Source organism: Hyperolius riggenbachi, chromosome 5 (assembly GCF_040937935.1).
Source record: "Hyperolius riggenbachi isolate aHypRig1 chromosome 5, aHypRig1.pri, whole genome shotgun sequence".
NCBI classification, from domain to species: domain Eukaryota; kingdom Metazoa; phylum Chordata; class Amphibia; order Anura; family Hyperoliidae; genus Hyperolius; species Hyperolius riggenbachi.
This window is the reverse complement of record NC_090650.1, coordinates 362,797,269-362,820,447: the sequence shown is the minus strand read 5'-3', so window position 1 is coordinate 362,820,447 and position 23,179 is coordinate 362,797,269. Positions and strand designations below refer to the sequence as shown.

Here is a 23,179-nt window from a genome sequence, read left to right as displayed (position 1 = left end):
CTTGTAGTCCTCCAGCCCTTCCTGTGACGCAGCATGCATCAGGAGTTGTAATGAGGTTGCCGGGGAGCCACATTACAGTAGAATCACATTATAGTAAACTGTGATAAAGTAGTAAACCTCTGGATATATTAAACTCAGTCTCCAGGTCCCAGCAATTGTGTCTGTAGAAACATACAATGTATGACCCATTCTGATATAGTAAACCTCTGATATAGTAAACTACTTTTCCTGGTCCCTTGGAGTTTACTATAAAGGGAACCTACTGTATTAGGTTTCCAGGAAGCCACCGCTTTCCTATCATCCAAAGTCACCGATTTGCCTCCGCTTTCTGTAGTCCCGTGTTGGCTAAAGGACTACAAATATGGCCGCCGGAGTCCACAGTTGCAGACATATTTTTACCAGTGTGTACACTGGGGGCTTTTTTTTTATGATAGCGAACGCTAAAATTATTATTATTATTTTTGATTTATATAGCGCCAACATCTTCCATAGTGCTGTACGTAGTACAAAACAAATAGGGAACAAATATACATAAGAAATACAAGACACTGTGCAGTCTTGACTTTGAATAGTAGAAATACAAATACATAGTTGATGTGTAGTTGGTACATGTGCATATGTTAAAATTACAGCAGTATGAGAAACACTAGGAGGAGGTCCCTGCCCTTGTGAGTTTACAATCTGGAGGGTAGTGGGGAGGAAACACGGGTTAGTGGGTGAGGCAGTGTGCCTTCAGTGCAACCTAGAGAAAATTATAGGCTTTGTGTGAAGCTCTGTAGGACTACAGGAGGTGAAAGGTAGAGCGGTGACTGCGGCTTGCTGGCTATATCATTGCAATTGTTGATGTGCAGTAGGAAAAGGTAGACTGTGTTGGTTGAAGCGAGTGACGGTATACTCCTTGCGTGGTGCTCTGAGACAGGACCGTGGGACTTGAATATGGCTAAAAGGCACAGAAACTTGCAGTATTGCAAAACAGCCATCCTTTTATTCGTAATATGCAGGTGTCAATTACTGCATCGACATATCGACAGTATATGGTGGATGCAGAGAGAAAGCCTGATGGCCCTTTATAGTCATGTCACTAGCTGTTCCTCAGAGGAGCACTTATTCTAATTCCTACTGTAGTCAGTTATTGTGTTATGGTCCTATTATAGTCAATAGCCAGTTTTTTTGTTAATTTGTCCGTATATTTTTTGGGGATGTGGGAGGAAATTGGAATACCCAGAGGAAACCCACACTTACATGAGGATGTATGTATTTCATGTAGATAGAGTCCTGGCCCAGATATTACCCAGGGAAATACATATACCTTGTGTCTAGGTGATAGCAACAGCACTAAGTCATGGGACCACAGTGTGTAATCCCTCAGCTTCATAAGTGACCCTTGGGAACGCATCTGTGGGTGACTTTGAACGATTGTGAGCATCAGTGGTGACATTTAATCCAGATCATCTCTGTTCTCATTATTTATTTATATTTGTGTACGTTATTGCTGAGGTTTTAACGCTAGTAATCTCTCTTCCTCACAGGTCATGTTCACTGGTGATAATATCCCTATCCATCCTCATGTTTATAGCAACGGTCATATCTGTTTATCTATTTTAACGGAAGATTGGTCTCCTGCACTGTCTGTGCAATCCGTGTGTCTTAGCATAATCAGCATGTTGTCCAGCTGCAAAGAAAAGGTAAACCTTATGAATATGTACTTTATATGGATCCCCTGCTCAACTCTCATCAGATTTGCAATGTCACCTGTCTTTTACTTTAACAAATATCAGGAACGTTTGTTGCACATAGCTGCAGAGGAATCTCAAGTCATGCAAAGAAATCATTTGTAATTAAACTTATACAGTGAAAGCATTTAAGATTGAACTTCTACAGTAGCAGGTAAACATGGGGCATACAATTGCAAACGTTGTTCACTAATTTAGGCATGGCGTTAAGAAGAAGAAAAAAAAAATGTAACTAAGGATTTTATTGCGGTAGTAGAATGTTAAGTCCCCAGTGAGAAAAGTTCTATAAAGTTATTATTATACAACCTCCTTAATATAGTAAAATATCAGCTATATTTGCCAATATTTCACTATGACCTAAGCTCTTCCTACTCTCACTCAGAACCCTCCCCGCAAGTAATAACCCTCCCTCACCAGGCAAGTAATAACCTCTCCCCAACTAATAACGTCCCCCACCCAACTACTAATACCCCCCCCCCCCGGGCAAAAATAGGGCCTGCAACCTAGCACCCGATATTAGTAGCTGTAGTTCCCATAGCGGGCGCCCATTTTTGGCCTCACTATTATTAACTGTTCTGAAACATGCGGAGCAGAATGGAAGCTCTCATCTCTACCTTTTAGGTGCAGTGTATAGTAGGCAGCAGCAATGCATAAATGGCTCCTTCACAACCAAATTATTGCTGGATGCTTCAGCACCGCTAATGACAGTAATGAGTCTGCTCAGACCACTTCATAACTTGCTTTGGAGGAGCTACGTGCTTGGGGGAAATTGAACAATTACAGAACTAAAAGGATCCTTGAGCTCAACTCTTAAATTACGTCACTGAAGGTAATTAAACATAGAGATATCAATTGCAGACAAAACCATGACTTTGGCTTTCTTTATTTGTATAAATAATTCAGTATCACTGTTTGTGAAAGCCGAATTTCCAGTAACTTTTGGTGGTCTGTTGTGCAGAACTGGACAACAATCATTTCAGCAAAGTTCAGCCAACATTTCTTGTCTTCTACTCTGGGCTCTGTATATGGAGTTACATTGAGTGGACAACCAGGGAGACACGGCCATTCTCTTTCAGGGATGAACAAGGGATTTTTGGTGCGTGAGGAAAGGTGAGAATGTCCGCACACATTCCTCCAGGTTTAATGCCTCGGGTCCTTTTCCACTAGGAAGCGCAATAGCACTAATGCTGTCATGCGTTTCTTCCTCATTTCCACAACTGTGATTGCAATTGAGCCGCTATACTCCATATAGGAGCTCAATCGCTCGTAAAATGAAGGCGAAGATTGTGCTTGGGAGAAAATAATGCGTCAGTTGCATCTCTCAAATTCAAACGGGCATCGCTGTTTCCATTGGCTTAACTGTGTTTTGTGATCCATTACCGATTGCAAGGTACTGGAAAAGCTCTCTGTCTGGATAAATAAAGGACATAAAGCATTGGTGTGGTGTGTAAGTATTAAGCCCAGGGCCCTTTAGGTCAAGAACAACCATTCATGGTGCAACCAAACCATAAATCACACAAAAGGGAAGAAATGGGTATACCGTGCCACAATGACTATCTTTGGCCTTTCTGATACTTAAAATACTAAAATAAAAGTTAGCACAGACTAGAGCACACTCAGTACGGAGTAGCAGGAACTCCTTACTGAATAGGGCCTTTCTTACTGAATAGGAAGAGCAGAGATTTGAACCCAGGTCTTCTGTGTCAGAAACAGAGCCCTTAACCAGTACTCTATCCAGCCACTGGATATATATATTAGGTTACCTGATAATGACATCTCACACTGCATAACAAGCTCTGTCCAACACCATGAAATATCTTAAAGGGAACCTGAAGTGAGAAGGATATGGTCATATTTATTTCCTCTTTTAAACAATACCAGTTGTCTGGCAGCATTGCTGATCCTTCTGGAATTAGTAGTGTCTGAATCACACACACCTGAAAAAAGCATTGGGCAAATCCAGTCAGACTTCAGTCACAAACTTCAGATCTGCATTATTAGAGGCAAAGGAAGCAGGATAGGTGTAAGCAATCTGCATTGTTTAAATGGAAATAAATGTGTGCCTCCATATTTCTCGCACTTCAGGTTTCTTTTAAAGCCTTTAGGGCTAGTCCATTACCCTAGGCTGAACATATACCCAATGCCAGAAGTAAAGCAGTATGTGTCATCATCCAGACCACATGGTCCTAGCTTGCTTGGGTTTCTGTTCTGAGGCATGCTATGGAAAAGGGTCAGTGCCTCGTCTGAGGAGTTGAATCTTGCCCTTTTTACATTTCCCATCTCGTGCTTCCAGTTGTCCATCTTGAGCTGCCACTTGAAGACCTCTTCCAATGGCCGTGCTTACCGTAGGTTGCAAGACTGACTAAAAGTTCGTACACACACTAGATAAATCAGTCGAAATGACCAATAATTACCGCTTTGCCCGACAGTCATTCGCACATCTAGTGTGTGTACAGTGCCCACCCTGGCATATAGTCATCCATCAAACCCCCCCCCATGTGATGCCAAAAGAGCAACAGGACTGCAAGGCAACAGGTATTGTTTAAAAGGAAATAAATGTGGCAGCCTCCCTATCCCTGTCACGTCGAGTTCCCTTTTCAAGAGGGTTTGTCAGCCACAAAATTAAATTCAATTTACCCACTGCTCTGTGTTTATTATGCACCCTGCAGCCTTATCGTGCATTGCAAGCATTCCAATCTAATCAGAAATGTTTCTGCTGTAATAAATCTTCTCAGTCAGCCTGGCACTATTTTCGCCATCGCTGAAGATTGGGAAGCTTCTCATCTCCCCTCCCACATTCTTCCTCCTCACTGATTGGCTAAGGGAAGCTCTGAGCAGCTGATCTATGCTGTGCTCGCGTGTTTACAAAACAAGCTACATATGACAATATCAAGATGTGGCAATTTCTAGGAGAAAAAAAGTAAGGGGGGAAGTGACATCAGGGATTGGCTTCAGTCAGAGGTAATCAAGAAGGCAAACGGCAGGGACCGAATTCTCTTTATTTACTATATGAAATTCACTGAAATCAAAGCGTGGACAATACAATACATTTGTTATGTAAGTAGAACAAGTACATTGGCTTGCAAAAGTATTTGTCCCCCTTGAAGTTTTCCACATTTTGTCATATCACTGCCACAAACATGAATCAGTTTTATTGGAATTCCACATGAAAGACCAATACAAAGTGGTGTACATGTGAGAAGTGGAACGGAAATCATACATGATTCCAAACATTTTTTACAAATCAATAACTGCAAAGTGGTTTGCGCATAATTATTTGGCCCCCTTTGATCTGAGTGCAGTCAGTTCCCTATAGACATTGCCTGATGAGTGCTAATGACTAAATAGAGTGCACCTGTGTGTAATCTATTGTCAATACAAATACAGCTGCTCTGTGAGGGCCTCAGAAGTTGTCTAAGAGAATATTGTGAGCAACAACACCGTGAAGTCCAAAGAACACACAAGACAGGTCAGGGATCAAGTTATTGAGAAATTTAAAGCAGGCTTAGGCTACAAAAAGATTTCCAAACCCTTGAACATCCCAAGGAGCACTGTTCAAGCGATCATTCAGAAATGGAAGGAGTATGGCACAACTGTAAACCTACCAAGACAAGGCCATCCACCGAACAAGGAGAGCGCTGATCAGAAATGCAGTCAAGAGGCCCATGGTGACTCTGGACGAGCTGTAGAGATCTACAGTTAAGGTGGGAGACTCTGTCCATAGGACAACTATTAGTTGTGCACTGCACAAAGTTTGCCTTTATGGAAGAGTGGCAAGAAGAAAGGCATTGTTAACAGAAAGCATAAGAAGTCCCGTTTTCAGTTTGCCACAAGCCATGTGGGGGGACACAGCAAACATGTGGAAGAAGGTGCTCTGGTCAGATGAGACCAAAATGGAACTTTTTGGCCAAAATGCAAAACGCTATGTGTGGCAAAAACCAACACTGCACATCACTCTGAACACACCATCCCCACTGTCAAATATGGTGGTGGCAGCATCATGCTTGGGGGGTGCATCTCTTCAGCAGGGACAGGGAAGCTGGTCAGAGTTGATGGGAAGATGGATGGAGCCAAATACAGGGCAAACTTGGAAGAAAACCTCTTGGAGACTGCAAAAGACTTGAGACTGGGTCGGAGGTTCACCTTCCAGCAGGACAATGACCCTAAACTTAAAGCCAGGGCAACAATGGAATGGTTTCAAACAAAACATATCTATGTGTTAGAATGGCCCAGTCAAAGTCCACATCTAAATCCAATTGAGAATCTGTGGCAAGATCTGAAAACTGCTGTTCACAAATGCTGTCCATCTAATCTGACTGAGCTGGAGCTGTTTTCCAAAGAAGAATGGGCAAGGATTTCAGTCTCTAGATGTGCAAAGCTGGTAGAGACTTACCCTAAAAGACTGGCAGCTGTAATTGCAGCAAAAGGTGGTTCTACAAAGTATTGACTCAGGGGGCCGAATAATTACGCACACCCCACTTTGCAGTTATTTATTTGTAAAAAAAAATGTTTGGAATGATGTATGATTTTCGATCCACTTCTCACATGTACACCATTTTGTATTGGTCTTTCACGTGGAATTCCAATAAAATTGATGCATGTTTGTGGTAGTAATGTGACAAAATGTGGAAACCTTCAAGGGGGCCGAATACTTTTGCAACCCACTGTGACAAAATGTGGAAACCTTCAAGGGGGCCGAATACTTTTGCAACCCACTGTATTTAACTACTTATATATGGGTTTCTTTTTCCTGTGATAGTATGGCTGTCCATGCTGCTTTAAATATGAGATTTCCCCTTCTTAAAGGCTGGTTCACACGGGCGTCTGCCCCGCGTTTACCGCTGGCGTTCAGGACTCTGAGTTAAATGCTCCCATTCAAGTGAATGGGAGTGTTTTTACTGGGCTTTCACCAACGTTTGCGTGAACGTGGCGTTCTGATCCTGGCGTTCAAGGCGACCCTGGGCGCTACATTTAGCGTCCTGGGGTGGTTAACTGGCGCCGCTAATGTCCCCCTATGGGGAAGAAAAATGTCGACCGCAACTGAAGGCCCGAACGCGACGCCTGCGAAAGCCAGGCAGACTCCTGTTTTAACCAGCCCTTAGGCTTTTGAGCAATGAAAAAGTTCTAACACCTTTCACGTGCTATCCAAGGCTTAAAACCATTATGATCGTCTTGCCTATGTATATTGCCTATTCACTGGGGAGCTATTGCCTTTATATTTAACTGTTGTGCCTGTATGAAACAAATTCAGTGAATAGTTTGTAAATGGTCTCATGTTAGCATTGACCTTTCTCTTCCATTGGATTAAAATGACTAAAAAGTGGAATAAAAACGCACGCACGCAGCAGGGCTAGTGTTGAGTAATTCAGCATTGCTCTCCATTCCTTCACACTGCTATTTTTCATTAGTAGTAGGGTATGCAGCCTCCTCCCTCCTGGCTGCCTGTCACTTTTGACCTGAATTCTATAATTCCTGCCTCTCCGCTACTTGGCACACCGCCTATTGTCACTCTGTGGATGACTCGTTAGAACTAGGTAGTGACAATGCAGCCTAAGGACTGTGTGTTGTGCTTCGGAGGTGGAGGCAGCCTCAGTCCCCACTAGGGCTGCACAATTGAAAATCGAAATCGCGATATGGGGCACGATGATTTCGAAATCACAAACTTATATTAACCGCATGTCATCACAGGGAGCACTAGTACTAATGCAAGAGTTGTTACTATAGCCGCTCTTCCTTGCTGCTACACCTACACTGCCTGGCTACCTACACTGGAGGCATCTACCTAGCTAACCTTTACTAGTGGCAATGATACTGGCTACCTATATTATAGACACCTACCTAGCTAACCTATGAGGCAACTATATTGGTAGCACCTACCTAGCTAACCTTTTACTAGTAGCATCTATACTGGCTACCTATACAGCAGGACATCTACCTAGCTAACCTATGGGGCAACTATACTGGCGACACCTACCTAGCTAACCTTTTACTAGTGACAACTATACTGGCTACTGATACTGGAGGCAACTACCTAGCTAACCTATATTGAAGGCAACTATACTGGTGGCACCTACCTAGCTAACCTTTACTAGGGGCAACTATACTATTACTGGCTACCGATACTGGAAACCCCTACAGTACCTAGCTAACCTATACTGGGGGCAACTGTACTGGCTACCTGTACCGGAGGCACCTACCAAGCATCACCTATACTGGAGCAACTATACTGGAGGGACCTACCTGGCTAAACTATACTGGGGCATTGTGACTTTAGTGCTAAAACTTGATTTGATGAAACTCGTGAAAAAATCGAAATCACAATTTTTGACACACAAAAAAAAAATCACAATTCATTTTTTTCCTAAAATCGTGCAGGCCTAATCCCCGCCACCGCTGAGAAATAGCAGTGGGGAACAATACAGGGCAGAGTTTTAACTGGTTAGGGCATTGCCTATATTTTTTTAGCATTCTAATTTCAGTCATTTTGTGCAATTACTGGCTTGATGTAACAGGAGACCTGATGAGCAGCCATCTGGCCATGGACAAATGTTCCCTTCATTAGACTGGTTTAGGTGTGCTAGTCTATCTCTCACAACTAAACTGTAACTCTGGGTGCTTCAAGTCCTATGCAATAGTCACATTAATCCATGCCATGCACTGATTAGGATCAACCAATCTGAAACAGTCTGTATATACAGGATCTTCTCCAAAAATTAGCATATTGTGATAAAGTTCATTATTTTCTGTAATGTACTGATAAACATTAGACTTTCATATATTTTAGATTCAAATACACACAACTGAAGTAGTTCAAGCCTTTTATTGCTTTAATATTGATGATTTTGGCATATAGCTCATGAAAACCCAAAATTCCTATCTCAAAAAATTAGCATATTTCATCCGACCAATAAAAGAAAAGTGTTTTTAAAACAAAAAAAGTCAACCTTCAAATAATTATGTTCAGTTATGCACTCAATACTTGGTTGGGAATCCTTTTGCAGAAATGACTGCTTCAATGCGGCGTGGCATGGAGGCAATCAGCCTGTGGCACTGCTCAGGTGTTATGGAGGCTCAGGATGCTTCGATAGCAGCCTTAAGCTCATTCAGAGTGTTGGGTCTTGCGTCTCTCAACTTTCTCTTCACAATATCCCACAGATTCTCTATGGGGTTCAGGTCAGGAGAGTTGGCAGGCCAATTGAGCACAGTAATACCATGGTCAGTAAACCATTTACCAGTGGTTTTGGCACTGTTAGCAGGTGCCAGGTCGTGCTGAAAAATGAAATCTTCATCTCCATAAAGCTTTTCAGCAGATGGAAGCATGAATCCACTTTTGAACCAGAAACAGCGGCAGAAGCGCCTGACCTGGGCTACAGAGAAGCAGCACTGGACTGTTGCTCAGTGGTCCAAAGTACTTTTTTCAGATGAAAGCAACTTTTACATGTCATTAGGAAATCAAGGTGCCAGAGTCTGGAGGAAGACTGGGGAGAGGGAAATGCCAAAATGCCTGAAGTCCAGTGTCAAGTACCCACAGTCAGTGATGGTCTGGGGTGCCATGTCAGCTGCTGGTGTTGGTCCACTGTGTTTTATCAAGGGCAGGGTCAATGCAGCTAGCTATCAGGAGATTTTGGAGCACTTCATGCTTCCATCTGCTGAAAAGCTTTATGGAGATGAAGATCTCATTTTTCAGCACGACCTGGCACCTGCTCACAGTGTCAAAACCACTGGTAAATGCTTTACTGACCATGGTATTACTGTGCTCAGTTGGCCTGCCAACTCTCCTGACCTGAACCCCATAGAGAATCTGTGGGATATTGTGAAGAGAAAGTTGAGAGACGCTAGACCCAACACTCTGGATGAGCTTAAGGCCGCTATCGAAGCATCCTGGGCCTTCCTAACACCTGAGCAGTGCCACAGGCTGATTGCCTCCATGCCACACCGCATTGAAGCAGTCATTTAAGCAAAAGGATTCCCAACCAAGTATTGAGTGCATAAATGAACATAATTATTTGAAGGTTGACTTTTTTTGTTTTAAAAACACTTTTCTTTTATTGGTCGGATGAAATATGCTAATTTTTTGAGATAGGAATTTTGGGTTTTCATGAGCTGTATGCCAAAATCATCAATATTAAAACAATAAAAGGCTTGAACTACTTCAGTTGTGTGTATTTGAATCTAAAATATATGAAAGTCTAATGTTTATCAGTACATTACAGAAAATAATGAACTTTATCACAATATGCTAATTTTTTTGAGAAGATCCTGTATGTTGGATTAGTGTGGCTCTGTACAAGTAACAGGCTGATACATCATTGCATTCCAGTGGTTCTGGAGGTGTAGCTAGCTTACTGGGACAACAAAGGATAATTTGCATATTCAGCAGTGATGCATCGGAGACATCATATGCTCACTCCAACCTGAATTAGTGCAAATTCATTCTGTTTTAAGAAGGCAAACGTTTGCTTTGCATAACATTTTAGTAAGAGGGCTTTTTGGTCCTTTGTAGTCCCTTACAAACTTCTAGAAGTTCTGGTTCACCATGAGTTTGCTGGGTAATCTGTAACAACTATAATGAAAACACATTTTAACTTTGAATCTCAAGAAACCTTGATAATGATTTTAGTTATACTGTGTAATTACAAATACTGGTTATTTTACCCAAAACAATGTTATGATTAAAGTGTAGTGGAATGAAGTGTGTTCCATCTATTTCAGGATGGTATCTAGGAAGGCATCTGGGATCATTACATAACAATTTAACATCAGCTGTGCTACAATGAGAGCACTGTGTGATGCAGGCAAGTTTGCTTGATTATCTTCAGGAAGATTAAATGAGGTCCTGTCATTCCTGGCCCTGGAATGTAACCTAGATTTTATCCACATGGCCTAATGTGAGATTTCTCAGCTTCATTTACTGATAAGCCATCTAACTTGTCATCAACCTATTTTATTAAACATTTTATATATTTGGTAAAGCGCGATCCTATGTTACTAAATGGGGATTTGGCTCCTGTCAGCCAGCATACCTATGAAATAGACGCCGGGAGATTTGGGTGCAGGATATAGCCGATATATACGGCTTACCTTGCTCCTGCACAAGTCCCAGTGGCGATAATTACTATTCCTCTTCCAGGTCCACGTGGATGGTGGGGAAAGATGTCATTCAGCTTCCAGTGTTTTAAAGGTAATTTGAGCTCCGTAATTTGAGCTTGGTGCCTACCGGTAAATTACTCACTGAGCCCCGCTATAGCCGTAATTCTTGTTACTGCATATGGTGGCGCTAGCTGCGCCAAAATCTCCTGCACGGTTTTAGGCAACCTGCACACTGCAAATCCAATTTGCGATTCTGAAATGTGGTTCAAATTTTTCCTGGATGCTATCAAAACAAGAAGACAAACGCAGCATGCAGTCCGGATTAAAAATTGTGAATCGGAACTGCATGTAAAATCGCCTCAAATCGGAATGGCATGTAGTGTGCAAGAGCCCTTTATGGCACTCCCTCAGCCAAACATGCATGTTCTCCATGGAGGGAGTGGAGAGCCAGGGACCTCCTACTGCAGATGAGTGCGTTAGTGATCAGGGGGAGGATCTAGTCTGTTGAATTGCTACGTTCCTCTAGCACGGCAAGTCCAAACCAATGGATTACCTGTGTAGGATTCTTGACACCGGGTTTCATTTTCCTTATTTCTGTGCCTGCATAATGCAATAGAGACACAAGGAAAAATGGGTGCCAAGCATTATCGATAGAGTATTGGTAATTTTACCTAGATTTTACTGTCCCTGATGGCAGAATATTGGTTATTATACCGATTATTCTTAATCATTTGCATTCCGGGGTTTTTACCCCTTAAGATTCCTGACAATTTTGGCAAATTAGCTGTGTCGCAATAATACACCAATAACTTTTTTTTTTTTTTACTTGCGCCATCAAAGTGATACACACTTTTTTTTTTTAAGAACAATCTAGGCTTTCTTCGGATAATATTTGTTTCCAAGAATAATTTAATTTTATAAGCATTTTATAGAAATGAATTAGGCGTAAATGGAAAAAAAAACCTTTTTTTTTCCTATTTTACACCCTATGTAATTTTTACATAAGTGCCACAGTTATATCACACCTCAAAATATATTATTTATCTTGTTCCGGTTAAAATGATACGCTACCTGCCATATTTCACTTAGAGTTGAGAATGGCCTACCATTATCGCCAGCCTGTGCGTTTGTAGCGATTGGATCCAATCGCTATGGCGTACGGTTTGGCGACTCCATTGCTAGGCAACAGCTAGCAAAGTATCTGTACAGCGTTTGGTCTCAGAACTGTCGCGCTAGCGATCACATCCGATCGCTACGGTCGGCAGCCATTACAGGTGTCCACTGACCTTAGGGCTAAGTATAGGGGACACAAGGAGTTAATTAGTTAAGTAGGCGTTAATACTTTGTGTGTGTGTGTGTGTGTAGGGAGGGGGGGGGGGGGGTATAAACAATTTATTCTTTAATAGTGACACTGTCCATTTAATTATTATTTTTTTTTTTTTACAGTGAATGAGAACTGCTATTAGCAGCAGCCATTCACATTCAAATGAGTGCACGAGAACGTGCGGGAGCGCGTGCACGCGCACAAGTGCGGCTGGCGGCAATTGAAAGAGCAGGACGTGAATTTTTCGTCCTTAAATGCACAGGGGGCTAATTCGGACATGAAATTCACGTCCTGGAATCTTAACTGGTTAATCTTGGTACACTCAATGCTATTTCCCATCACCAGGCTATGATTAAGGACAGTGTAGCTAAACTCTTCTGCACTACTACTCTAAACAAGCAGCCATATAACCGCTCAAAAACCCCACACCCAGCGCTGTCCCTGTCCACATATTAGCGGTACTCCACCATTGTTATTTTGTTTGGGCGACCTCTATCTTCTTTGGGTTTTTCTGGCACTTACTGTAGGTGGTAATTTCTCATTTTAACATGCGTGCCAATGGCGGAGCCCAAAATTCCTGCAGCCTGCAACTAGTCTAGTGGGCGAGCTTTTGGAGGGGCACAGCAGTGGTAAAGTGTTACCCTTCTCAGTTACACTTGGTGTGATATAAGAACACGAGACCAGTGTCCATTTATACGGTCTTAGAAGCATTTAGCATAGGTATGTGGCTGCTTTATTGCATTTAAAATGTTGCTCCAAATTAGAATACATACAGATGTTTCATACTTGCCTGGATTTTGGCTTCAAAGCACAGAAGACTAAAAGTCGCAGCAGTCCTAACGTTAACATTTTATTCTTTTTCTTTTAGAGAAGACCTCCAGATAATTCCTTTTATGTAAGAACGTGCAACAAAAATCCAAAGAAAACGAAATGGTGGTACCACGGTAAGTGCATCCGCTTCCAAGCTACATTGAGCAGGGGTATCATTATTATATTTTTTTTTTAACTTGAAACAACTTTTGATAAAACTGATCAGATTGGATTTGAGCTTTATGCAAATATTACTTGATAAAGCAAATCTCAAGGTTTTTTCTTACCATATCCTAGGGAGACAGGGATCGGTGTTTTCTGTTTGTCCCCTTAAAGTGATACTGAAGCCTCTCTCTCTCTCTCTCTCTCTCTCTCTCTCTCTCTCTCGCTCACTCTCGCTCTCGCTCTCGCTCTCGCTCTCGCTCTCTCTCTCTCTCCATTCCCAGTATGGAGCCCCTCATCTTCAGAAGCACTCAGGGACTTGAGTGCTTCCGTGGGTTCCCAGAGGTTTCAGATTTGAGCCGGGGAGTGCGTTGGAATGAGGACAAGAGAGGATCCAGGTAGGCTTTGAGAGCCAGAGCCTTCCTTCTCTATGGCCGCCTACGCATTTCCAACTGATGTCGCCCATCGGGGATCAGGGCCTGATCCCCTTGGGTGACATTGCTGGGCCGGGCTGCACACTAGCCTGTTAGCTGTGTAACCGCGACATGCTGCGTTGCTATATGGGGGTGGGGGGCGCGAAGGAGGGACGGCAAGCGGCGCGTGTGTGGTGTCATGCGGGGAGTGGCGTGAAGAATGGGATTGGCGTCTCTGAAGTTGAGTAGATCCACCGGGTGGATCACTCTCATGTTTGGGTGTTGGGGGTCGTTAGCGGATGCCTCAGGCGTGTGTACGAGGCTTATAGGTGAGTATCTGCCTTTTTTCCCCACAGTCGCTTCAGTATTGCTCTGAAGGAGTACTGTAGGGGGGGGGGGGAAGTTGAGCTTACCTGGGGCTTCTAACGTTCCCTTGGAGACGTCCTGTGCCTGCGCAGCCATTCACCGATGCACCAGTCCCCGACACCAGTTCACTTCCAGAATTTCCGACATTAAAGTCGGAAAACCACTGCGCCTGCGTGGCTGCATCCTTGCTCCCGCTGACGTCACCGGGAGCGTACTGTGCAGTCACAGACAGTACTGTGTCTGTGCAGTACACTCCCGGTGACGCCAGCAAGAGTGAGACCGTGGCCATGCAGGCGCAGTGGTTTTCCGACTTTAAAGTCAGAAATTCCCATCTTCATATATGCTCCCTCTTGTGGGTGTATAGCAGCCCCTCCCCTCCCCCCCCCCCCCAACATATTTATTCCCTTTTATACAATGTCAATTGCCTGGCTGCCCTGTTCTCCGCTTACTTTAAACCTTTCCAATGCATTTTTGGGGGGTGGGGGTGTGTGGGTGATCTTGCTGTGCTTTTGCAGGGGGAACCCATTTATGTCCTGATAACAAAACCAAGCTGGTCGTGTAATTGTTTATAATGCTTAGAGGTCACGTGACGTGAGCCTATGTGGCGTGAAATGAACTTTATTATTCACACTGTCTGTACTGCTGAGTGGTACATACTGTTAGCTGCATGGGCGACATATTCAATCTTTTGCTTAGTTATTAGGTGTTCACTGTACATGCATGTGGGCGATGCTGTGCCAGTGATTTATGGGATGTGGGACATGTTATCACTATATACTAACCCCGGATGTGTCACTGATAAGTTCAGCGGGTGATTTGTGGATCTGAGAAGCTTATTAAAAGCACAGTCTTATGAAACCAGATAGAGGGACTGATTATGCATGATTTATTATCCTGTTAAGTCTGAAGTGGCTGTGTACAGTTTTGAGGATCTGTGGTTTGTGGTACTTTTGTCATTTTAGCAAAACCAGACTGAATGGTGCAGACTGCAGCTGCCCACACACTGGACAATGACTTGTATATGTACTAACAAACACAATAAAAGCCCATGTTCCTTAGTGGAGAAATCTGCTCTACAACAGTGTATGTTCCTTCCAAATCTTATTAGCTCCAGCTCTCTAAAATTATATCAACTATAAAATTATATAAACAGTGACTTAGTTTTGTCAGTCAGCGGGCCACTGCGTTTGTGCGGCCCTGGCCGTGTGGATTCTCTTTTGCGCTCCTGGCGATAAGGGCGCCCTGCACAGGCACAGTAAGAGAAAACCTCATACTGCGCCTGCGCTGGATGATCTTGCCGCCGGAGGCACGAACAAGGATGTTGCGCACAGCCAGGGTCGCACAGGCGCAATGGCCCACCGACTGATCAGTAGGCAGAAACTAAACTATGCCGCAGCGAGGGACCGGAGGATCGTTTAGGACCGACATGGGCACAGGACAGCTGCAGGGGGCTAGAAGAAGCCCCAGGTAAGTGAAACTCTTTTTCCTACCTTCACTTTAGGTTCAGTTTAAAGGACTTCCGAGACGAATGGGACTTCTTCCAGCCCCTAGCAGCAGTCTCAGTCCCTCACCGCAGGCCCGGTCCTCTGCGTTGTCCCCCTTTATCCAGGGCTGGATCACAGATTTTCTTTAAAATATGTAAAATGTGTATGCAGAACTTTGAGCTCACTATATAGTATAGTGTAACACAGCAAAACGTAATTTTACTGAGTTTAAAAAACATTTTTCTTACTAGTTTTTTTATTTGTATTCTTTGATTTTCTCAAAAACTATAATTTTTTTTTAACTTGTACCCATTTTTGTGCTGATCGTAATGTCTGGTGTTTTGTAAGTCGAGGACTACCTGTACTTAAAATCGCTTCGGAAAGCTTTCAATGTTCTGTGTACAAATTCCCATAAAATAGTGCTAGCAGTTTTGATGCGATTTGCAATTTCTTTTGCGTCCCAGCCCTAACTGATCTACCAATCCCCGCAGCCACACTCCATTACATACATCCGATTCCACCCGCTTTTCCACTCACCCAGCCATTCGCGCTTCCCCTCTCCCAGCCGCACTCCCTCCCCCCTCTCCCCCCTCTCCCAGCCACCCGCGCTTTCCCCTCTCCCAGCCACCCGCGCTTTCCCCTCTCCCAGCCACCCGCGCTTTCCCCTCTCCCAGCCACCCGCGCTTTCCCCTCTCCCAGCCACCCGCGCTTCCCCTCTCCCAGCCACCCGCGCTTCCGCCTCTCCCAGCCACCCGCGCTTCCCCTCTCCCAGCCACCCGCGCTTCCCCTCTCCCAGCCACCTGCGCTTCCCCTCTCCCAGCCACCCGCGCTTCCCCTCTCCCAGCCACCCGCGCTTCCCCTCTCCCAGCCACCCGCGCTTCCCCTCTCCCAGCCACCCGCGCTTCCCCTCTCCCAGCCACCCGCGCTTCCCCTCTCCCAGCCACCCGCGCTTCCCCTCTCCCAGCCACCCGCGCTTCCCCTCTCCCAGCCACCCGCGCTTCCCCTCTCCCAGCCACCCGCGCTTCCCCTCTCCCAGCCACCCGCGCTTCCCCTCTCCCAGCCACCCGCGCTTCCCCTCTCCCAGCCACCCGCGCTTCCCCTCTCCCAGCCACCCGCGCTTCCCCTCTCCCAGCCACCCGCGCTTCCCCTCTCCCAGCCACCCGCGCTTCCCCTCTCCCAGCCACCCGCGCTTCCCCTCTCCCAGCCACCCGCGCTTCCCCTCTCCCAGCCACCCTCGCTTCCCCTCTTCCAGCCACCCGCGCTTCCCCTCTCCCAGCCACCTGCTCTTTCCCTCTCCCAGCCACCTGCTCTTTCCCTCGCTTCCCCTCTCCCAGCCACCCGTGCTTTCCCTCGCTTCCCCTCTCCCAGCCACCCGCGCTTTCCCTCACTTCCCCTCTCCCAGCCACCCGCGCTTCCCCTCTCCCAGCCACGCTTCCCCTCTCCCAGCCACCTGCGCTTTCCCTCGCTTTCCCTCTCCCAGCCACCCGCGCTTTTCCTCTCCCAGCCACCCGCGCTTTCCCTCTCCCAGCCACCCGCGGTTTCCCTCTCCCAGCCACCCGCGGTTTCCCTCTCCCAGCCACCCGCGCTTTCCCTCTCCCAGCCACCCGCGCTTTCCCTCTCCCAGCCACCCGCGCTTTCCCTCTTCCAGCCACCCGCGGTTTCCCTCTCCCAGCCACCCGCGCTTTCCCTCTCCCAGCCACCCGCGCTTTCCCTCTCCCAGCCACCCGCGCTTTCCCTCTCCCAGCCACCCGCGCTTTCCCTCTCCCAGCCACCCGCGCTTTTCCTCTCCCAGCCACCCGCGCTTTCCCCTCTCCCAGCCACCCGCGCTTTCCCTCTCCCAGCCACCCGCGCTTTCCCCTCTCCCAGCCACCCGCGCTTTCCCTCTCCCAGCCACCCGCGCTTCCCCTCTCCCAGCCACCCGCGCTTCCCCTCTCCCAGCCACCCGCGCTTCCCCTCTCCCAGCCACCCGCGCTTCCCCTCTCCCAGCCACCCGCGCTTCCCCTCTCCCAGCCACCTGCGCTTCCCCTCTCCCAGCCACCCGCGCTTCCCCTCTCCCAGCCACCCGCGCTTCCCCTCTCCCAGCCACCCGCGCTTCCCCTCTCCCAGCCACCCGCGCTTCCCCTCTCCCAGCCACCCGCGCTTCCCCTCTCCCAGCCACCCGCGCTTCCCCTCTCCCAGCCACCCGCGCTTCCCCTCTCCCAGCCACCCGCGCTTCCCCTCTCCCAGCCACCCTCGCTTCCCCTCTCCCCCCCCCCCCCCCCCCCAGCCATCACGCGTGGTCTTTGCCCACCCATCTGTCCTACAGCCAGTGCCCTGCCCTAGCCATTCTCACAGGCTAAACCATTCTAGAGGTGCTGAGTTGTTTCACAGAATCCCTTGATAGAGAAGTATGTTCCCACCCTTTCAGAAGCATTTCTTTCCTGACATTAAAGGCCAAATAACAGGAAAGTCATTGTAAGGGATGTGTTTTCTGTCCAGAAGCTCTGAGTAATACTGAAAACACATGATATGACCCTGAGCCACTCAGCATTGTCCTACTTTTAGCACAGAAAAAAAAAATCTTTATGATAATTTTCTTCTAAGCTGGGAAAATGAGATGGTGGATTAGGGCTTGTTATCCTGCCGGATAAGTCCATCCAGGATGGATATTTCAGTAATGGGCAGATACAGCTTGGTCGATGTACACAGCAGCAGCAACCTACTCATTTGCTAGCAGGGAGAATAGCAGGTCTAGTATCCACATGAGAATTGCTCACAGTGCGTTTCTCTCACTGATGACTTCTCATTTTATATGAATGGGAACAAGTCTCCCTTTCAGCAAAAGCAATGAAAGTTTATGCCAGGCGGGTCAGGACTGAACACACGTATTGAGTACATCTCTATTGCCACACTGATCACTGTGGTGCAAGCTAAAATATCAGAGTGCAGCGCCCACTGCCCTCTGCCTGGTGACATCTAATAGCTCCCAATTGTCCTTTGAAGGGACAGTCCCTCTTTGGAAACCCAGTCTCTCTGTCCCTCCTTCTTCCTTATTTGTCACTCTTTCAGGACTGAGGTGCAGATCTATGTAAATATATTTATTTTTCTCCTAAAAATGTGCTTAAAGTGGACCTGAACTCTTGCACAGGACTGAAGAAATACATAGAGAATTGCACCCTGTATGTATTGAGAGTTTAGCCTGTTTCTTTCCCCCTCATTTGTGTCTAATCACAGGTTGTAATCTGATCTCTCCCGTGTCACATGACTGCCTATGGCAGAGATGGCAGATATGGCCATTTGAAAGCACAGGAGTTTAAAGAAAACCTGTAACGAAAAAAAACTCCCCTGGGGGGTACTCACCTCAGGTGGGGGAAGCCTCCGGATCCTATTGAGGGGATTCCCTTGACCTCCTCAGTCCCACGGCAGCGGCAATAAAGCTCCCCGAACAGCGGGGATGTAAATATTTACCTTCCCGTCTCCAGCGCAGGCACAGTATCGGCTCTCCGCTCAGAGATAGGCAGAATTAGCTGATCGCTGTTGGGCTGCTCTACTGCGCACGCGCAGGTCTCCTGCACAGTAGAGCGGACCCGACAGAGATCAGCTTTTTTCGCCTATCTCCGCGCGGAGAGCCACAACAGCCCCTCCGCTGGAGCCAGGAAAGGTAAATAAATCAGCGCTTGTCAGGCTTGTCGAGGGAGGATTCAGGGACACTTTGGGGGAGCCAGCGCTGGATTGCCTGCAAAGGGGGGGTGGTGTGTTAGATGGGATACATAGGCATGCTCTCTGCCTCATGACATGCCTCTGTCCCCCCACTGCTGCTCTCTGCCCCCCCCCCCCCCCCCTTTACCACTGTGTTATGAAAGATGAAAGGATACATTTTCACTTCTAGCAGCACAGGGACAGGTAACATGTACAAGAATGTAGCAGCTAGATGCCTTAATCCATTTCTCATTGATTAGTAACTAAAATGGTCTGCATTTCAAGGAGACCTGAAGAGAGGGTCATAAGCAGAGGATCCGTATAACGGCCTAGCATGAGTGAGTCAAAAGACTTCCTTTTATATCGGTTTCATTTCAGTCACCCTTTTGCTGACTTCCAGGAATTCAGCAGTCATGTACAAGTGACTACGAGTTAATTTGCAAAGTTTTTGATAAAAGTAAAGCATTTATGACTTTCAGTCACATGACCACTTCTATGAGCAGTATCAGACCTTCTCTTGGCAGTCTTTTGCACGCACACACCCTTTCTTGTTTATGACCGTACACATGACACCACACTGTAAAACAAGTCCGATATGCAGGGTTGGCCCCAGTAGGAACTGGTGAGACAGTGGAAATCGCATTGCGTTACAGACATCATTATTTAGCAAATAATGTATTTGGATAGAGTTCTTAAAGGAATACTGTAGGGGGGTCGGGGGAAAATGAGTTGAACTTACCTGGGGCTTCTAACGGTCCCCTGCAGACATCCTGTGGCTGCGCAGCCACTCACCGATGCTCCGGCCCCGCGGTTCCCTTCTGAAATGTCAGCCTTTAAAGTCTGAAAACCACTGTGCCTGCGTTGCCATGTCCTCAATGCTGCTGATGTCGTCAGGAGCGTACTGCGCAGACACAGACCATACTGGGCCTATGCAGTATGCTCCTGGTGACATCAGCGGGATCGAGGACACGGCAACGCAGGTGCAGGGGTTTTCAGACTTTAAAGGTGGGGCCGGAGCATCGGTGAGTGCCTGTGCGGGCACAGGATGTCTGCGGGGGAGCATTAGAAGCCCCGGGTAGGTTCAACTCATTTTACCCCGACCCCCCTACAAGTGTCCCTTTAAAACCTCATATTGGATGAGAAAGGATTAGGCAGGTTTGAATTACGGTACGATGTAATATGAATGACTGACGCTAAATGACTAGCAGAGACGGCCACTAGCAGCACGCTGTACAGTTTCTGTTCTTTGTGTCTGACATGTCGGGCTTGTCGTATTCACAGTCTACTAAAGATCGGATCACAAATGATTCGCTTGTGTGTTAATCACATGCGAGTTTGTCTGCTGTAGGATTGGGAGAAGGCCAATAAACAATTGTCTTATTGTTTAGTAAGTGATTGGGAGTGCATGTAAATGCCGATCAGTTCATGTAACCAAAGCGCGAACTACTGATTGCATATGACAGATGCAGGAAAATGGGTGCAGCTTGTCGGGAACAGAAAGTCAGATGGATGTGCCGATGCACATTTGTGTACATTGGATTGGCAATCCTGTCGTGTGCCTTATTAGTTAGAGATCTGCATGTGTGGACAAGGCCTGAATTATGCCTGGTACACACAATTTATTATTACAGTATTATTATTGATTTTTAAAGTGCCAACGTTTTCCATGGCGCTGTACAAACTAACAAACAAACCTGTGGTACATAATAATAAAGACAATGGTGTACACCAAATATCGACACTGGTACAATACTTGCATATTATTCTTGGTACACACCATGCAATTTCCCATTAAAACAGGTAGAATCAATAATTGTTGACATGTCCCCTGTGCTCCCGATTGAGAATGGGATCAATTTTCAGATTAGTACTGCACAAAATCGATCCCGTTCTCAATCGGCAGCAGATTGAACATGTTGGCAATTATCGATTCAACCCATCAATCTGACAGGAAATTGCATTGTGTGTACCAGGCATAATATGTACCTGCATAGATTTAAACTTTAGCTGTCATTCACGGTTTATAGAAAGTTTATACTGTTATCCCGGTCAATGAGATGCAAATAATTCAGAGTTCATGCAGGGTTATGTAAATTTTGTATGCAAATATATGCAGCTTGAAAATGGACCAATCAAGTCCCACCAAGGTTTAAATTGATTAGTCCATTTTCAAGCAGCATAATCCGTTTAAGCCTAGGTGGGACTTGATTGGTCCATTTTCAAGCTGCATAAATTTGCATACAAAATCCTGCATGAACTTTCAATTATTTGCATCTCATTAGTCATCCCTAGTCTTAGTAAAAAGTGCCTCTTTTTCTAATGTGATTCTTTTCTCTCCCATTTCTGCATATAGATGACACATGTTGATGCCAGTCTGAAGACCTCCTAGAAGATGATTATCCTACTGACTACATGAGCACTTTGATCCTTCCAGTCTTTGAACTTTAACCTTTTGACTGAAGGTGACTCAACGAAATAAACTACTTCCTTTACACTGCATTTTTACTAGTGTGCATTGTGGCGCATGTTGACAGCTGTCTCAGCACATGCAGCTGACATGCTTTGTTAGTCATACTGGATTAATGCAGGCATCAGGATGAAATTCCATTTAACTCTGTCTTATGCTTTCCAAGATTTCCCAGGTCCTCATGTATTGTGCAATAACAATGATATATGCATGGGCGGCCGTCCTGGATATGTTTACCAAATGCATCGGATAAGAAGGAACGCTTCCAACAATACATTGCCATCCATGACACCGGGATATTACGCACTGTGATCATGAGAGCGGCTGAACACGCTTGACCTGAAGGACTGCGAAACAGGAACTCTGTATATTTATTAACTTGTTTCCTTTGTCAGGTTATTTTGTGAGTGAGTGCAATGAACAGGTACAAAAATCTCAGTCCTGTGTGGTAAAAATTATATAAGTTGTATATACTAGTTTAGAGTAAAATGTGTGAGATCTGCTAGGTTCTAGGTGACTGGAGGTGGACATTTTGCCTGTACACCGCTAACACAACCATTTTGTGGACCTAACCACCAACTACACCCATCGTGGACTGCTTTGCTTTGGTTTGATGGGTAATGGGTCAAGTATCCAAACCAGTTATTTATGAAAGCCAATCAGCTTGATTAAAAGGCATAATAAACTCCAAGACTGTCAACCTTATTCTTGCTTCAGTGCCCTTTGAGTTACGGATATGAGACAAGCTTGCTGATCAGGAGTCAGTATACATTACATGCTTTTTCTAAGTCAGTTATTTAACATTGAAGTAAGTATTAAAGATGACAGCCATGGAGCTTGCACTTTTAAATCCATACACAATGGGAGCGTCTGAATTACTATCATGCCAGAATCCTTTTACCGGGTCTTCAGGACATCTTTCCAATTATGATGAGCCTTGCTCAGCTTTATGTAGAATAAGCTTATTACATGGAGGTGTTCAGCTGCATGTTCCTATGCAGAATCTAGACCAGGCATGGGCAAACTCAGCCCTCTAGCTGTTACGGAACTACAAGTCCCACAATGCATTTGCCTTTATGAGTCATGGCTGTGGCTGTCAGACTCCTGCAATGCATTGTGGGACTTGTAGTTCCTTAACAGCTGGAGGGCCAAGTTTGCCCATGCCTGATCTAGACAGTAACCAGTGAGAAATTCACTGCTAGTCATTGTCACCTGACTGTAGTGTCCTTTGGAGAATGACGGATCCAAGTTGGGTTGAATGACACTTGGGCCTTATTTATTTATTTAGGTGTCTGAGGGGTTAACATTATCTGTTTTTGTTTTCTATAGCCAGGGGTCCTCCAAGTTCCATGGCCCAGCCTGTTCTAAGTGAAGTCACAGATGCTGAGGACCATCTAGGCCTACATCCATGCATTGCTCCGTAAAGTTCAGCAGACACTCCAGAGGTTAAAACACAGTTGTGCAGTCCAATAAACTGAACAGACTAATCACATGCACTTTTCATCTGCTCTATAAGTGGCATACTTTTATCTCTTAATTTATAAATCACACTTCCTCCAATGTAACACAGCTGCTGTTTTTGCTTTTTTTTAGTACATATTTCAAAAGTACACCAAAGGACGCAGATGGGAATTCTAGCATTGGAAAATAAT

At 45.6% G+C, this 23,179-nt stretch overlaps 1 protein-coding gene across 3 annotated transcripts in view; it reads left to right on the top strand.

Annotated features, from left to right (window-relative positions):
- The window catches only part of UBE2W (ubiquitin conjugating enzyme E2 W), a 68,149-nt gene extending 46,590 nt beyond the window's left edge, over nt 1-21,559 (top strand). For 2 of the 3 annotated variants that reach the window (XM_068237510.1, XM_068237511.1), the window contains exons 4-7: nt 1,530-1,685; nt 10,864-10,914; nt 13,016-13,091; nt 21,414-21,559. In XM_068237510.1, the coding sequence (XP_068093611.1) occupies nt 1,530-1,685; nt 10,864-10,914; nt 13,016-13,091; nt 21,414-21,427 (297 nt within the window). In that variant the 3' untranslated portion in view covers nt 21,428-21,559. The remainder of the gene's footprint in view (nt 1-1,529; nt 1,686-10,863; nt 10,915-13,015; nt 13,092-21,413) is intronic. The other variant, XM_068237512.1, reaches the window with a different exon arrangement.
- The last annotated feature ends 1,620 nt before the right edge of the window (nt 21,560-23,179 follow it).